This window comes from Ornithodoros turicata, chromosome 3, assembly GCF_037126465.1.
Source record: "Ornithodoros turicata isolate Travis chromosome 3, ASM3712646v1, whole genome shotgun sequence".
NCBI lineage: Eukaryota > Metazoa > Arthropoda > Arachnida > Ixodida > Argasidae > Ornithodoros > Ornithodoros turicata.
Window position 1 is genome coordinate 75,151,035 of NC_088203.1, and position 16,814 is coordinate 75,167,848.

General features: G+C 45.5%; 2 protein-coding genes across 3 annotated transcripts; one reads left to right on the forward strand and one right to left on the reverse strand.

Annotated features, from left to right (window-relative positions):
- Positions 1-950: 950 nt before the first annotated feature.
- On the reverse strand, positions 951-16,788 carry LOC135388613 (serine/threonine-protein kinase RIO2-like). 2 transcript variants are annotated; one of them, XM_064618256.1, is made up of 10 exons: positions 16,728-16,788; positions 16,481-16,600; positions 11,107-11,248; positions 10,914-11,027; positions 10,797-10,851; positions 10,486-10,606; positions 10,216-10,304; positions 9,866-10,057; positions 9,683-9,775; positions 951-1,729 (listed from the first exon to the last, which is right to left on the reverse strand). In XM_064618256.1, exons 3-10 carry the CDS (start codon positions 11,240-11,242, stop codon positions 1,048-1,050), a joined length of 1,482 nt encoding a protein of 493 aa, XP_064474326.1. In that variant the 5' UTR covers positions 11,243-11,248; positions 16,481-16,600; positions 16,728-16,788; the 3' UTR covers positions 951-1,047. The 2 variants fall into 2 exon arrangements, with proteins under 2 accessions (XP_064474326.1, XP_064474325.1); XM_064618255.1 differs by lacking the exons at positions 16,481-16,600; positions 16,728-16,788 and adding an exon at positions 11,334-11,547.
- LOC135388616 (prostaglandin reductase 2-like) lies at positions 11,714-15,191 on the forward strand. The gene is made up of 2 exons (XM_064618260.1): positions 11,714-12,511; positions 14,587-15,191. Exons 1-2 carry the CDS (start codon positions 11,822-11,824, stop codon positions 14,953-14,955), a joined length of 1,059 nt encoding a protein of 352 aa, XP_064474330.1. The 5' UTR covers positions 11,714-11,821; the 3' UTR covers positions 14,956-15,191.
- Positions 16,789-16,814: the final 26 nt, after the last annotated feature.

A 16,814-nucleotide genomic window follows, 5' to 3' on the forward strand; every position in this document is an offset into this window, starting at 1 on the left:
CCGCAAACATTTTAAGCCACCACAAGACTCGCAATAACAGGCAAATATGGGGTATCAAGTCTGCTCACATTCTTCGTGGCATCACTTTTCCTCGTGTACCTGTCGCCCCGACTGCCCACGAGGAAAGTCAGCTTCCTCAGGTTGCCAAACCGTTGGGATTCTACTGGACCTGTACCTCCCTTCGAATGTCACGCACCATCCTCAGCATTTTACCGTGTGTCAAATTCGTTGTACAGCAAAAAGGAAAAGAATAAATTAAAAAAACATTCGGGGACTCTTCTAGGTGTGAACAGGCAATAGTGCTTTGAGTTCTATATTGCTACAAAAGCGTTACGGAATTTGCTGATATTTTATAATAAGGGCCCACGAAACAACTCAACATTGGAAGGGAGAGAAAGAACGAGTAAGTGACTGTACCCGGTAACCAATTTTCAGTTCTCAGCTTACATTCCAGCACCTTTGAGATACTTGCTTCTTTCAAGCAATCAATGGTTTCAAAACGACGTGACCACTGTTAATTTCACATTGACAACAGAGTCTTGTCACCGCTTTAGTGCCACTATAGGCCTTTTTCAATGCTTAATCGGAGTTTTAGGCATCTACCTAAAAATAGGCACTCACGCCGGAATAGCCATATATAGGTACTATCAAATTGATACTGGAGGTTTCCCAGCACGCAGTTCGCGCTCCTGTGTTGAAAAGGCACTATTAGAACCATACGAAAGAAAATAGGCATTTGCCTAGGAATCCGTGCTCTAGTAATCAGAGTACAGACTGCTGCAATTTGAAATTATGACTGAAGGCACCAAAGCTTGTGAGGTCTGGGAGCACTTCGGCGGACGACGTTTTGCATCAATGATGTGAATGGGTGATAAGCTCATACTTTTAACAGGTTGCTTCATTTCTATAACGCAAGTTCTGTAGCACAATTCACACATTATGCAACAGCCTTAAAAGTATGTCAGCATATGTTTAATATAGATTAGATATTAGATAGGCATTACACTCACTCGCAATTAATAACTAACTTTTTAACTTGCAAGCACATCAGTCCCAAAACTGGCAGTCTCTGCTCTGCCGAATGACATCCCGATTTTCCCTTCTTTTCCGTGTCACAGCACTTGCCTCTCCTTTGACAACAAAATGCTTAGATTTTTCCTTTTCCTTACGAATCAATTGCTTCTTCACCCTCTCTTTGATTTCTTCTGGCGCTATCGTGGTACAGCTGGTCATGCTGTACGCTACGGTGCTGCAAGAATCGGCTATATCGCATCTGCTCATCATCTCAGCAACAGGTTCCTCTGCATTAATGCCTCGTGCAGGAACAACATCTTCCTTATGTCCTGGAGCATCACTGCCCATTTGCTCAAAGTCTCTCGACAACCTACAAGTTACACTGCTCTCCTGGCATGTGCTTGGTGTGCATTCATCGTGTCCATCACCAGGGGCATCAGCCAAATGACCAGCTGCATCAACAGCGTGCTGCTCAGTGCTGTCGAGGAAACGTTCTATCATGTAACTTTGCATGGTAGGCTTCTTCGTTTCTGCCTGCTTAGCAGTGCAAGGTTCAATATATTTTGTTTTGCTGTCGCCTTCCTTCTCGCCGTCTGAGCCATTCTCTTCTTCCTCCTGAATGTCTGTCATCTGTCGCATGGCTTCGTTGAGTTCGTCTCGTGACTCTTTCGTGAACCCAGTGGCTGCTGTTTCCAGGTCTAATGTGTCTTCTCTCCTGGGGGCAAAAGCACAAATGGCCAATTTAATTGGTTGCAAACTATCCACATAAAAAGACTGTTTAAAGGGGCGGTCGCATCCGGAAACCAATACCCCTATGTTCGGCCAACAATCTACTTTGCTACCCTTTTCCCGTCTGAGACGTGCTCTGATATTAGAGGAACTGTAAAGTGAATGGCAAACCTGTAGAAACCTTCTGAAAGCTTGTAACTTTTGACACATCAGATACGTAATAGTTCCGCTGTGTATTGAACATTTTTTTCGGCAAGCGAATTTCAAAGATTGCTAGGCAAAGCAAGCTAGCGGACTCTAGAATCGCTCCAACCTTGAGGCGACTCGTGCGCCATCTATTGACAATGCAAGAACCTAGACGACACATCAGACAAGATAGTGCATTTCTCGTGAGTGTATTCTGGAATACAAGCCCGCAAACCACACATTCGTTTATATCACTTGGATGCAACGTTTTGCAAACAGCAACGATACAGCGAGCAGACAACACAGAGATGTGGAGAGAGGGAAAGGCCAACAGGTGGCCCAGATCACCTCGCAGGCGCAGAACTCTGGCGTTACAACCGTCGACAGTTTATACCGAATTCTCAAGAATTGCTGTTGTTCTTCAAAAAAAGCCTAGTGGTAATTAGCAACCTGCCTCAAATGTGTTACGCTTAATGTATTTCAATATCATGTGATGTCTGACAGCCAATCTGGGGCAGACTCCAACTTTGTTCTTTGCGAACGTTGAGGGTCGCCACCTTAGTTTCTAAAAGCTTTCCAAAGTAATTAGTGCGATAAGTACGAAGAACTGAGAGGTGATGACCTGTGCGTATGATCACACAGCTAAGTTCTACATCATGGTACGTTGAAACATTGTGGTTAGATTTCACGGTGCCTTTAAATAAACAAATTTTAAAGATCTGTGCTGCTTCCGCAGCTGCAGAGGCTCCAGCAGCATGACATCACTCCCTAATGCCCCCATAACTCTCTGAGACACTTGCTCTGCTGCAGCATTTCTTTTCTCAAGGTCGTGCCTTTGTTAGTTCTTAGGGAGTGATGTTTTCTTCAGTTAGGGAATAGAGGGTATACAAAACCTAGCACCATCTCGTAGCACTCCCGGAAACCTACTGGCATTCCGCAATGCCTGAGGGACCCTACCTGGCCTGAGCCATGCACACATCTGCCGTACAACAGTTCTATCATGTGTTATGCGTCACACATATGCTGTTCCACTACCTTATTGGCATGACGAGACGAGGGTTTCAAAAAGGAATCCATACCACGTCTGAGAGCTTCAAATGCCTGTATTCCTGCATTGAAAGCACTGATGACGGTGATTTCGATTTTGGACAACAAAGTTACGCTAGCCTAGTGCAACGCTGCTCTGTTATCCCATCCCAAGAGAAATTTATACAGTTTAATACAGCCTATTATCTTAGTAGGTTACTAGCCGATTATCTAGTTAGTGCACTTTACACAGCCGAAATATTTGGCACAAAATAAAAGCTTAGTACGACTGCAGTTATTGCTATGAAAACCGCTGTGATACTCGATCACCATTACACATTGCTATGAAATGTGATTTTTCTCAGTTCAGCGAATCTGAGTATCTTATTCGATCATCTTCCACATAACTGCCACGTTAGGTTGCACTGCATTTTATGTGACTGTTTACCAGACAGATAGTCCACCTCAGATGTGCCCTTCAGACTGTGCACTCCAACTGTTTCTATCGTTTAGTGCAAGGACACTTCCTGCCCGCCTTACAGTCACCTTCCACAGCTTCCCGACACAGAAATGACTGCTGGGCGATTTCATTCAGATTCAGGCAGGGCCCTAACCTTTGGGTCTCCGATTTTTTCCGTTATTTTTTATGAGATAGCCCCACCTGTGGCATGAACACTGGCGTTGGTCCCAGGTTCCGAGACGACGTGGTAGGCGAGATATAAAATCAAGAGCGTCAGGGGTGAAAACAACGGCTGTGCTCCGAAGCGATTTGTGCCCACTTTGAAGCGATCTACTCCGGCGTCTGTAACTACCACAGCCTCCAGTCTTCCGCAACCTATTCATCATGTCATTGGCTCTGGGGCTGATTAATAATTATTGCCTCCGACGAGCGAAACCTTTTGTAAAAAATCCTAGAAAAGCCATCCCTACCGAATTTTACGAATTTTTTGTACCCATATGCCTGCGTTCGTGATTTTAGCAAAACAATGAGCTACAAGTTAAACGAAAGCCTAATTTTCGCTCTGTTCAACGATGTGCAGCACAATTCTCTATCCTGTTTCGTTTCGATAAAATTTGCGCCGCAGCTGTCAGAGGTACGAAATTTTTGTCAAAGTTTGCGAGGCGCGTGCGTAAAAAGGCCATGATGGATTTGTAAAAAAAAAATTCTGGTTCACGACGAATGCCTTAGGTTTCTTTTGACATACAATTCATGGTTGCTAAAAGCTTGGTGACTGAGTTACAGCGCTCACAAACTGCCATACTTCGCCACGCCCGACGGACCGGCGTACATCGCCGTCACTTGCTGTTTTCAAGCATGTGTACTCACCACAAGTTTATAAATGCTGGTGCATGAGTCACAATACACGTACCAGTTCATAACGAATATATATTCGCTTCAGAAGCATTCCACTTTGCAGAAAAATGAAGGAAAACCGGTAAAGAGAGGAACAAGGAATGGCAATGAGATCAACAAGCGCTTCATTTTCCATATTTTATTCAAAGAGAACAGTGCCTTAAAGGTGCATTAAAGCGTGGTCGTCACTTCACGCATTGTTCTCCCAAGGGAAACATCCTCGTGTGCACTTCTGTCGGCTTTGTACCAAACATGACATGAAGGAAGGCCGGGTACTGGCCGCACCGACGACCATTCGGTCTGTTTCGATTCCCTGAATGCTGCCACTTCATCTGAAGGCAGGTGCAAGATATGCGTTGCGTGCCCTCGTTCTGTCAGCACCGAAACGAAGTCCTGAGCCGACCGAATTACGTGCGTTGCTTGAGACCGCATGTTGTACACACTTGCTGCGTGTTCAAGCGAGCCCCCTAGTCCATCACAGGCATTCTTCTCATGTCCACTCGCTGAAAATATCCAGTGTGTCAGCAGAGTGTTACGGCGCATCTCGTGTAACTGACACCTGTTTTTGAAATGCGCCGCTGCACCGTCCGACACATAGACGACGTGTGAGAACACCGGCAGTATGTCATCAAGGGTGTCCAACATTATCTTCAACGCAAAAAGAGCGTGCGCTGTATCATGGCGCAGGTCATCGCTTACCGTTGCCAGGCTAACGGTGTAAGATTTTGCCGTTGCAACGCACGTGAAAAGCGATACTTGGCTTCTCTGCCAATAGTGGCTCTGGACTGCATAAGGCAAATTAATCGTCCAGTTCTCCGCAAAATCGAAGTGAAGGACAGTGTGTCGAAGCCTCAGGAAAGATTTCTCATTCCAAATGGCCTTGCTCTGAATGTTGCGAATGTGGTCGTGCTTTATGAAGAGTGCAACCCCCTTGCGGAGCTCCTTGACGAATGCGCGACCGCTCATCGTTTTTCTTATGAGGTCGCCGGACTCCCACAACGCGAGAACAACTTCATCTTCAGCACTTATTTGTAAAGTCTTCACTGTTAACTTTTTAGCTCCGGCGCATGCTTGGCACTCCTGGAACAGGCATGCTTCACTTGGTGGGTCACATAAACACATTAGTTTAATGCTGTCTTTACACAGATCACGTGCAGAGATTGTGTTCACGGCAATAACGACAAGTTCGAGGTTGGCACAGTACGTGCAAACACACTGAAACTGATGGGGTGTCACTCGAACCCATTTCGGCCGAAGTGTGTAAAACTTCGTGAATCCTAGCTTTATATCCGGGTGGTCGTTTTTGAACATGTGGTACGTTTCTCTTATGGATCTCATCATGAATCGCTTCACAACTGCTTGCTTTTCCCCGTCCTGCCGTATGTGAATGACATCTTTCTTATTCGGGCTTCCTTAAAGCTTGTGCTGCGTGCATCCCAAGACAAAAAACAAAAAGAAAAAAAAAATCAGACACTACGAGCCCGCATACGTGCTCTATTCACCCCATTTGATTTGTTCGTTTCTTTCCCTCCTTTCTTTATTTTATATTGTTTGCAAAGTGGAATGCTTCTGAAGTGAATCTATATTCGTTATGAACTGGTAGGTGTATTGTGGCTCATGCACCAGCTTTTATAAACTTGGGGTGGATGCACATGCTTGAAAACTGCAAGTGACTTCGAAGTACGCCGGTCCGTCGTGCGTGGCGAAGTATGGCAGTTTATGAGCGCTGTAACTCAGTCACCAAGCTTTTAGCAACCATGAATTGTATGTCAAAAGAAAGCTAAGGCATTCGTCGTGAACCAGAATTTTTTTTTTACAAATCTATCATGGCCTTTTTACGCACGCGCCTCGCGAACTTTGACAAAATTTTCGTACCTCTGACAGCTGCGGCGCAAATTTTATCGAAACGAAACAGGATAGGGAATTGTGCTGCACATCGTTGAACAGAGCGAAAATTAGGCTTTCGTTTAACTTGTAGCTCATTGTTTTGCTAAAACCACGAACGCAGATATATGGGAACAAAAAGTGCGTAAAATTGGGTAGGGATGGCTTTTCTAGGATTTTTTACAAAAGGTTTCGCTCGTCGGAGACAAGAGTTATTAATCAGCCCCAGAGCCTATGACATGGTGAATAGGTTGCGGAAGACTGGAGGCTGTGGTCGTTACAGACGCCGGATTAGATCGCTTCAAAGTGGGCGGAAATCGCTTCGGAGCACAGCCGTTGTTTTCACCCCTGACGCTCTTGATTTTATATCTCGCCTACCACGTCGTCTCGGAACCTGGGACCAACGCCAGTGTTCATGCCACAGGTGGGGCTATCCCATAAAAAATGACGGAAAAAATCGGAGACCCAAAGGTTAGGGCCCTGCCTGAATCTGAATGAAATCGCCCTGCTAGCCACCAAGAGAAAAGATAAGTACAACGCTGACACAGCAAGAATGTATTGGCATAACAAAATAGACTGATTTGTCCCAAATGTGCCAAATCGAAGATGGATTGGATTCTCTATGAATTTGGCGGTGCCATCAGTTTTCACATTCAAGAAGAAGAAGCCACAGTGAAAACTACCAAAGGAACGTGTAATAGTGATGCAAAACTATCAATAGGACATCGATACTGCCGAGAAACTATGGATAGTCTTAGAATAATTCACCATCAATACTTGCCGCAACTCAGTGGCGTATCTAGGGTGTGGCAGGTGTGGACAGGTGCCATGGGCGCCAGGTGAACAGGGGCGCCATTATGTGGTCGGGTGTGAATGTGCCAGGTCGGGCACTCAACCTGGCACATTCATAAATGATCTAAAGCAACCGCCATTAGAGAGGTTGTAGTGTGAAACCTAGTGCGGACCACACGAAAACGCATCCCCAAGGACATCATGTTAACCATGTTGCCATGGGCGCAGGTAGCTCTAGATACGCCACTGCCGCAACTGCACTAAGGTTTTATTTTGTACCAAATGTTTCTGCTGTACACACTGCTCTAAATATTTCTTAAATGGACTGTACTAAACTGTCTAAATATCTCATGGGATGAGATAAAAGAGCAGCCATTGCACTAGGTTACTGTAATTATCTCTCCCAAAATCGAAATGACCATGCTCCAATGCTTTCAATGCAATAAGGAATACACAAGCACTCTTATCTTGCTTGCATTCTCTTTTGAACCCCTCGTCTCACCACATGAATAACATAAAGAAACAGCACATGTGTGAGGCAAGACATGTGCTAGAACAGTTGCACGTGAATCGTGTGTATGACTCGGGTCAGGTAGGGAACCTCAAACATGGCGGAATTCCGGACGTTTCCGTGCGTGCTATTGCTATAACAGGGCGCTGGGATTTGCATGTCGTCTATTCCAGAATACTCTCAACGTCCGGCATCTGCTCCGGTCATGTATTCTGTCGAGTAACAATCAAACTATGCAACTATTTCTCACAGAATTTTCTATGTGTTGGTCAGTGGTCTAGGAGGAGTAAAATGAAACTACAGTTTCAAAATTGACTGGAATTAATGCCACCAGCCCTTTGGAGTAGCACTAAATCACAAAAACAACTTGGTTACAAAAGAAATTTTAGTTTCAAGAAGAACTATGCAACCGAAATTATTTTACTGTGTGCTGCTGTTAAAAAAAAAAAGAAAAAGCTCCACTAGCACATCCAGAAAAGCTGTAACGTTAGCACTGGCCAATGGGATACTGAAGAAGAAGAGCCGACAGTCGTCGGCATGCTTGCAACATGCTTGCGAGCACGTTAGATAACCGTGCATTTCGAACATGTAATATAATTGCATATCATTGCACTGCATCATGCACACTGGCACATATTTTCAAAACCACTTACTTAATTGCCACTCTCATTCACCGTATTTTCTGGTGCATAATGTGTATGTTATACATTGTAAAAAGTGTCCAGGAGAGTCAGTACACTTTATCTATCTGTGCATATTACACATTAGAGTTTCTTCCTGGAAGGACCCTTCCTAAGAAGATGCCGTACAACCTCTACCTTTGTCCAGCCACTTGACATGGGCGTAAATCATTCCACTAAGTGCCATGCAGATAGATGTACAAAAAGTACTTACTCTCTACGTCTTATTAGGGCCGGCAACTTCACCCACATAGTATTTTCTTTATATTTATGTCTGTGCTAACGCCACAAAGCAACTTTGACTACAAGCAGAGTACAGACATGGACAGATAGAGAGAGGACAGCAGGAAGGAGTGAGGGTTAGTATGTATATGTCCTGGGCTCACTTCAGAGAGAACTGTGCTTGTCTGCACAGTGCTTGTGAGAACGATTGTCTGCCAGAGAACCCAGGGAAACCTTCAGACAGCACAGCCAGTGGGGTGGGGTGGAAAACGATCATCCTAACCACTACGTCACGGGAGCTGGACAACACATGGTGCCCATTAAACTGATAAGGGTAACAGAGCGTGGCAATGGCAATGATTTAATGACAGAATGATAATGCGCGTGACATGAGTCGTCATGGTCATCGTGACAATACATTGGACATTTTCCAAATTCCGCAAATTTCCGTTACACTCCGGAAAATACGGTAATGAGAAATGTTCTGATGCAACAGACTGTCCTGCTGCCAGTGACAGCACTATTAATGACTGCACCAGTGACTATGATAGAGTGCAACCGCTCCACAATGGCACATCCGGCGATAGTGCAACCTCCAGGTGTGCCAAGTAAATCGATGGCTGTGGGGTGGTACCGAGACACGAAAGAGGTCAGTACAATATCGTTTTTCACTAACTATGTCATGTCACTTCGTATGTCACTTCGTAACTGAATTAAAATTTTTCCACTTAATAACATCAACTACAAAATGAACAAAACTCTTCCAGTAATTTGTTGTATTTATTTAGTGCACCTGTCAGAAGTTTTTTGGCACAATACATAGTAGTGTATACTCTATAGTGATGTTACTACAAAGCTCTGAAAGAATAACCAGGAAGAACTGTATTGCTTACCAGTACAGTACTGCAAATAGGGAAAGTGAAATCTCTCAGACCTTAGGTAGTCAGTTTTTTTTTTTTTTTTTTATGAACCTCTAGGTTGATAAGCATTCTACCCGAACATGACCTTAGGACTGATGTGGAATTAAGTAAAGTTGAGGATTTTGTGTGTTTGCTAAGCTATGTTTTCATAGACTCTACTAAGCAGTAGAACTCTGATGACGTACCGTTTCTTGTTTCATTCTGACGATGATGCCCCAACAGGCATCAAAATGTCATATAAAATTTTGTTTCATCGTTGTGTCAAGCCAGTGTGTGTAAGTTTCCTCATGACGTCCCCCGGTTTCTGGTCTATCTTCAACTCTACTAAGTTTTGGAGAAACATGCTAAGATGGGTGATACTTACTCAATATCAGAAAATTTGGGATGCAGTTCACTTTCATATCCAAATCTTTTCTTGAAGAATTCTCGTACACACTGGACATCACGATCAAAATACCTATTATAGAGAGAGCATTCAAATGAATGTAAGAATAAACTGAATCACCTTGTATAACTTCTCTCATGGAGGTGAAAGTGAACAGCTCACCATTCTGCATTTGGGTGAGAAGTAGACACCATCTGTGGAAAGTCAATCAATGTTGGTTGATCGTTTTCGTCCAACATGATGTTGAACTCGTTGAAATCCCCATGAATGAGACCACAGTTCCCCAGCTGAACTATTAAGTTCATAAGGCGATCATAGAGCTCTGGTGGGTTGGCTACTTCGTGTACTTGGCATCTGAAACAGGTGAGAGTTAACAGTGTCCAGAAGACACATTTCCAGGTCAGGTAAATCAGTCAGCTCTGTGTTGAATTAACCTGTGATAAGATCCCAGAAATGTCATTCTCAGTTCACTAGATTTGCAAAACAAGGCAAGATAAACCATTTTCACTCACAGTGGGTATCCATTTATCAGCTGCATTAAAATGCAGTGTCTGTTGAAGCCAATGGGCTCTGGTACAGGGAAACTTCGTTCGTGGAGAGCCTATCCAATATATAACCATAAGCTTCAAAGCCAAAATAGGCAATATATACTGCAACTACTAAAAAAGCTGTGCGTAATGTGCTGTACATGTTTCCTTTAAGACCACATGAATATAGCAACTTATAATGTGCTCTGCCCAAGCTTTGGAGGATCAAGAGATATGCTACTTGATGTGGTATACCTTCATGAAGGCAAATTCTTTTACCGCAGCCAGTCGAGAGAGGTAAAGCCACGATGTGCGGTTGCGGTGTTTGTGGTAGTCACGCTTTTCTTTCAGCTTGCGGAAAGAGACTCGGCCTAATCTGAAAAATGCATTGTGTCATTCAATTGTGCAATAACAAATAACTGGAATCTAACCAGCACCAAGGCAAAGGTCATCATCAATCACGTGCATTCACTGCACTTTATATCAACTGCAGTTTGATTGTTGTTGACAATGATGGTAGGAAGATGCAAAAAGTTAAGCATATGATACATTCGTTGTATACTAACCTGCTTATTTTTAGTACCATATCTCTACCTTCTTCGTTTGCAGCCACATAAACATCTGAAGTGAAGGAACAGGGTTATGTATTACCCAACAAAACAATGAAAATACGTTCAACACACCAGACTCCTTTCCCACACCAATCTGGTTCCCAACAGAATATACCAAGCCCTTGGATGTTAGCGCTTTGAGGGCAAGGTAGTCGTACCCAGTGTTTGTCAGTCTGTACCCATCATCTGAAACGAAGAAAGATATTGCAATCTGGAGGCACATAAAAACGAGACACAAACCGATCAAAGTAAATGAGTGCCTCACATGCTTTTCCCCGTTCGTATGACAGCAGCCGATGTTTGCAGAGTTCACGAAGATGTTTGTGACATCCACCATGCTTTAGGTTAGCAATTGTCGCGACCAGAGCAGCAGGCACCAGTTCGTGATTCTTCATCCCCATTTCAACCTTACAGAATTGTAAAGAAACATTACAAAGTAAGAATCACCATTGCAATCCAATGAAGCAAACAGTAGGCCACGATGCTACTTACAGATGTCAGCACTCGAAAATCATCTGATGTCATGTATCGGAGTAATGTGATGTTCAACTTTCCCATGATCACACTACTTTTGACACGTAAATGAGCTTTAACGGCAATAAATTACAACGTTTGAGTTGTATGCACGGGGTGCTTGTATGATAACGTGGTGTGCTCGTAACTCCTGAACGGCGCCACGACAGGACGACAGTTTGCCCAATGTTTGCAACACACTCGGCAATAAAGAGCTGGCTCTGGCAAGCCAAGCACGTGAAGTTTCGGTTTCATTTCAAATCTTATGTACGTTTCCTTTTCGTACTCTGAGTCAGTGAGTAGCGTTTCGCGTACATTGGGAAGCCAACCTGGAAATACCTCATTAATCATCTTCAAATATTTTATCACAACGAGGTGAATGTCGTATATCGCCACCGCACGTGCGGCATAGCATGCGGCTCGCTCGGAAGAGAAAATTCGTCATTTGAACCATTCCATCAACCAGCATGCAGCAGGAAAACAAACAAGTGGTCTTCGTATCGCGTCCGGGGGAGACTGGCAAACCCTCGGAGAGCAATTTCGCCGTCGAATCTTGCCCGTACCCGGAACTAACAAGAGATAGGCAAATCATCATTCGTACCATCTACGTCGCAATTGACGCTGCATTACGTTATCGAATGAACGAGTGCACCAAGGAGTACTATCTGAGTACGTGGAAGATCAACAACGTTGTCCCCGGCTTCGCTGGTGTCGGATTGGTCATTGAGTCGCAGTTCCCGAAATTTCACAAAGGCGACTACGTGTACCGTTTCGTTGAGTGGCCATGGAAGATATTTTTTGCAGGAGTCGCTGAATCCCTCCACAAAATCGTTATAGAGGATTTTCTGAACGACCTTACTGCCCCGGTAAATTACTTGGGCGTCAGCGGCTTGTCGGCATTTCTAGGACTTCGCGAGAAAGGCCATATAAAACGGGGTTCCGGACAGACCTGCGTCGTGTCAGCTGCTGCGGGGGCTTGTGGTTCGCTTGCTGGACAGATCGCAAGACTCGAAGGTTGCGAAAGGGTCGTCGGGATATGTGGCAATGATGTAAAGTGCAATTATCTTACGGAGACGCTGAAGTTTGATGCAGCAATCAACTACAGGACTCAAAATGTAGAAGAGAGACTAAAGCAGACTTGTCCAAAGGGAATCCAGGTATGGTATGACCGTGTAACTTAGTAGGGGTGGGAGGGGAGCGTGCGTGTCGTGAGTATCAAAAGGTTTTCATTGTTGAGTGTTCGATAAAAAGACACATGTTAGGCAAAAATCTAAATCATCGACGGATGGTTAGCGAAAGTGCTCAGTTACAGTTCAGTGAACTAGTGAGTTAGTGCTCAGTCCACTAGTAGCACATGCCATGCCAATGGCGCGGGTGAATACGCACGCATCGCTGCGTATGAAAAGCAAAGACAATAAGGGAAGAGGGACAACCCCGGAATTATCTACGTAGTTAACACTTGTCAGTCATTAGTACGAGCCCCTCCACGTGATCACGATTATCTATTCAGGGCCCGCTTGACAAGAAGGTTGCTGGCGACATTCCTTTTTTATACAAGTCCGGTATGCGTAGTGGATGCACTAGACACTGGCATCCAATATTACGCGAGTGTTAAAAACGCAAGATCCTGGTTTCCGAAGACGCGGACAAAATTGCTTCGAGGACAAAGGGCAAATTGCAACTCTTCGGTAGAGAATGTCGTTAGTGGGGTACCACATATTTGTGGCACCACGTGACTTTTATTCGTTACCAAACATTACACCCACAGCAGGTAAACGCGACAAGGACAAGCACGGACAGAAACTGAACGGAACAAACAACAACAACTTGATTACGGGATTAGAAATCTGCCACTAGCGTGATTTCGTCTTTAACGATAGCCAATGCCGCGAGAGGATTCTTTTGTGGGGGCGCATCCTTCAGAGCTAGATCTTTGCGGCCGGGTGAAACTGTGAAAGGTGTTGACAAAGTTTACGCCATCGCTTCCGGTCTTAAGTTCTCGTGTTACCTTAGCTTTCATCCGGCGGTATGCCACAATGCCAGGAAGTTGCAAGTTCGGCGAGCCGTTCTCTCTGCTCGGCGACGTAATGCTCTAAGGTGGTTAATTGCTGGAGAATGACCGACGTGGCCTGTTACCCTTTTAGGCAGGACCACCGCGTCCTGCATGGCGCAGCGAATGCCTTGCGAGAGGGCCTCTGGGGACATACCGGTGTGCACAGACGTTCGGAGGGCGGCACGAAAGAGTCTCCAGTTCGTGAAAGGGATCAGTCCAGCAGTGGGATACAGAGGCAGTGGAACGGAAGAAGTTCTTGTCCGTGTGTCTCTTTGTCGCGTTTACTAGATATACTGTAGAAGTGTTTTTTTTTTTTTTTTCGCACGTAATTATTTTTCGCTCATTCCTCCGAAATCGCGAATTTAAGTTCCCGCGAACAACTCTGGTCATATGAGGGCGAAAATCGTGCGGCGCTCGACGGTATACCGTGACTATCGTGACCCCCCTTTCCGCAGAATACTGTTTTATCCCATCAGGTAAGATGAAAAGAAATTAAAATTGATCTCGCTCTTGTTACTCCTACAAACGCATTCCACTGTACATATACACCACTATACCACGAAGTCGCAACATGCCTTTCGCCGCCTTCTCAACACCAGCTTGTATGATAGTACGACATGTCAACCGAATTGTTCACTGCCCTGAGTGATAATGAATGAGAACTGCTAAAATGAATTTGCTGACCTGCACACGGCCAGTACTATGGCCTCCTGCATGGTCCCTAAAGGCCATTGTACAGGGCTTTTCCTCCCATGTCTATGACGAGAGGAAAGGGATTGACGCCGCCATCCCCATGAACAACTGATGTCTTGGAATTTGCCAAAATGTGCCCGACCCCCCTACACCCCCCTAACAACCCCCCAAAATCTGGAGGAGACCCCCCTAAAATTTTGTGAGATTGCACAATATTTCGTCAAAAGCATATAAATATACCCCCTTGCGGAGCCCCCCCCCCCCCCCCCAAAGACGAAATTCTGGGTAAACCACTGTGCCCGAGTATTGACCGCGGCACGATAGGCAAGAGCAAAGCACTCCCGAAAACCTCTGTCGCGAATTTAAGTTCACGCGAATCACCCCTAAAACCAGCTTTGTTCAAAAACGCGAAGATATTTTCCACGCGGAAAAAAACACTTCTACAGTATACCAACCGGCCCCATATATATTTCATTGCACCTACAGGTCTATTTCGACAATGTGGGAGGCGCCATAAGCGACGAAGTGATCAAGCAGATGACACCGAACGCCAACATCGTTCTCAATGGCCAGATCGCAATGTACAACACGGACACACCCCACCCGACTCCGCTGTCACCTGAGATCCAGACTATCGTGGACACCAAAAACATCAAAAGGGATGGATTTATAGTGATTGAGCATGAGAACAAATTCGAGGCAGCCATGCTGCAGATCAGGACGTGGGTGAAGGATGGAAAACTCATCCCGAAGTGTACCATCGCTGAGGGCATCGAAAGTGCACCTAAAGCGTTCATCAACATGATGAGTGGAGGAAACATCGGCAAGCAGCTGGTGCGGTTCAGCAGTCCATGATTTATTGTCAATAAAGGTGCATTTTTTAAAGATGTTGATGCGCGACGTAGCGCTAAGGGGGAAAAACCCGGTAAGCAGCAGAAACAACACAAGGTTAATTACATCATGGGTGGTGGTGGTGGTGTAACTGCTTGCCGTAGGTGGAGTGCAAAGCGCTTCACTTTGGACGCCAAGCAAGCGCCAAAGACTGGCAAGCTGTAGCGACCTTTCCGAATAAATAGGTAGGGTAATGATCATTTGCGATGTGTTGATGTCCCCCAAACAAACCCATCCAAAAGACTTCCAGTACATCCCGTGAAGAAGCCGTCAGAAGATCAGTGATTTCTGACAGGGGGTAGTGCCCGGGGGAAGGTACAGTGCTGAACAAAAGTTTACGGAACATGCAACGGCGCATTCCTTTTCGGAGTGACACGGTAGCAGCGAGTGGGACCATACGGACTTACAGACAGGTGACTGGCCGACCGAGGCACATGTCTAAGTCCGTACGGTCCCATTCGCTGCTATCGTGTCACTCTGAAAAGGAACGTGCCGGTGCGTGTTCCGTAAACTTTTGTGTAGCATTGTACACGTTTTGTGCGTATTAGTAGCCGAGCTGCACTGGAAAATGTCAAATTTCACTGGACCAACCAAACCCGTGCGCCCCACTCAGGCGCATCTGTTCGAGGGTGAGTGAGGAAGTTTTGCGGAATTTGCGGGGCACTGCATCCCGATAAGCCTAAAGACAATCCTCGCTATTAGCCATAACCGGCAAACATATTTAAGAATATAATTTGGTGTCGTCATCTTGTCATAATCTACTGCCATCTACCTGAATGGAGTTGAAGGTAGCTAGTATATCCTTGAGCATGAACGGCCCGACATGTGTTCTTTCGGCGGCGCTGGAATTCTGTTCAGGCGACCGTTTGTGAAGAGCGACATCCTAATTAATGCACCCGGATTCACGGGGATCTGCGGTTGTTTGTGGTCCGACGAGCACTATCGTAGTTTCGCAGTGCACTTAATCAGTCCCAAAGTGTGTAACGGGAGGCGCGAGAATTCGCCAGACCCAAACTTTCGGGAGGGGGGTGGGGATATACACTAACAGGAAACGCGCTAAACTCGCAAGACGCCATCATTTGGGGCTGTAGAGACACAGGCGAAGACACAGGGATGCTAGGGGCAGTTTGCGAGGTGAGACCGCAGACTTGAGACGGTTGTGGCCTGGGTGCCACTTCGGACCGGCGTGTAAGAACTGTAGGAGGACAAGCGCTATGCACTGAGACAAAACATCGCACCGCTGTTGTGACTGTGTGTTGACAGCGACAAGGTCGAGGGAGCGCCATCAAGTCGTCGCCTCGTAAGACGACCGTTAAGCGCTAGACTTGGAAGAAGGCAACCTCCACCCCCCTCCACACCCCAGAAAAAGAGGTATGTATCGCGCTTGTTTGCTGTTTATATGTTATGTTCACCTGCCTTAGTAAAATATTCGAAATGGTAACTTGATTTCTGGCTCCTCACTCTCCGCCGTGCCAGGGTCCAAAATTACCTGCTGCTGTCATTGATTGCGTCGGCTCTCTTATTGAATCGTCCCAGATTTGACACACCGTCGTAGCCTCTGTACAGTTCGCTCCATAGTAAAACTCCTCTCGTTCCAAATATACTTCACCTGCGAACGACACAACATGAAAACTTTTCGCAGTGCCCTTCACTCGGTGAACCGTCTAAACCCGTAAGAGTAAAAATGAAAACACGATAGCGTGTCGTATATCGCGTCAAGCTCTCACAGCCCTCACCTGCATTGTCGAAAGGGAAACCCAACCCTGCCGATACTATACCTCACGCTCAGTACAGAGCACCTCTCCTCCGCACAAACGTCAACA

What these genes read in the sequence shown, in the direction of transcription:
- LOC135388616 (XM_064618260.1), top strand. Translation starts at nt 11,822, where the DNA reads ATGCAGCAGGAAAACAAACAAGTGGTCTTCGTATCGCGTCCGGGGGAG. An exon ending in CTTGTCCAAAGGGAATCCAG is followed by an intron (nt 12,512 to 14,586) that starts GTATGGTATGAC and finishes TTGCACCTACAG; the next exon opens with GTCTATTTCGACAATGTGGG.
- LOC135388613 (XM_064618255.1), bottom strand. Translation starts at nt 11,399, where the DNA reads ATGGGAAAGTTGAACATCACATTACTCCGATACATGACATCAGATGAT. An exon ending in TGGTGTGGGAAAGGAGTCTG is followed by an intron (nt 10,852 to 10,913) that starts GTGTGTTGAACG and finishes CCTTCACTTCAG; the next exon opens with ATGTTTATGTGGCTGCAAAC. An exon ending in TCTCACCCAAATGCAGAATG is followed by an intron (nt 9,776 to 9,865) that starts GTGAGCTGTTCA and finishes TCTCTATAATAG; the next exon opens with GTATTTTGATCGTGATGTCC.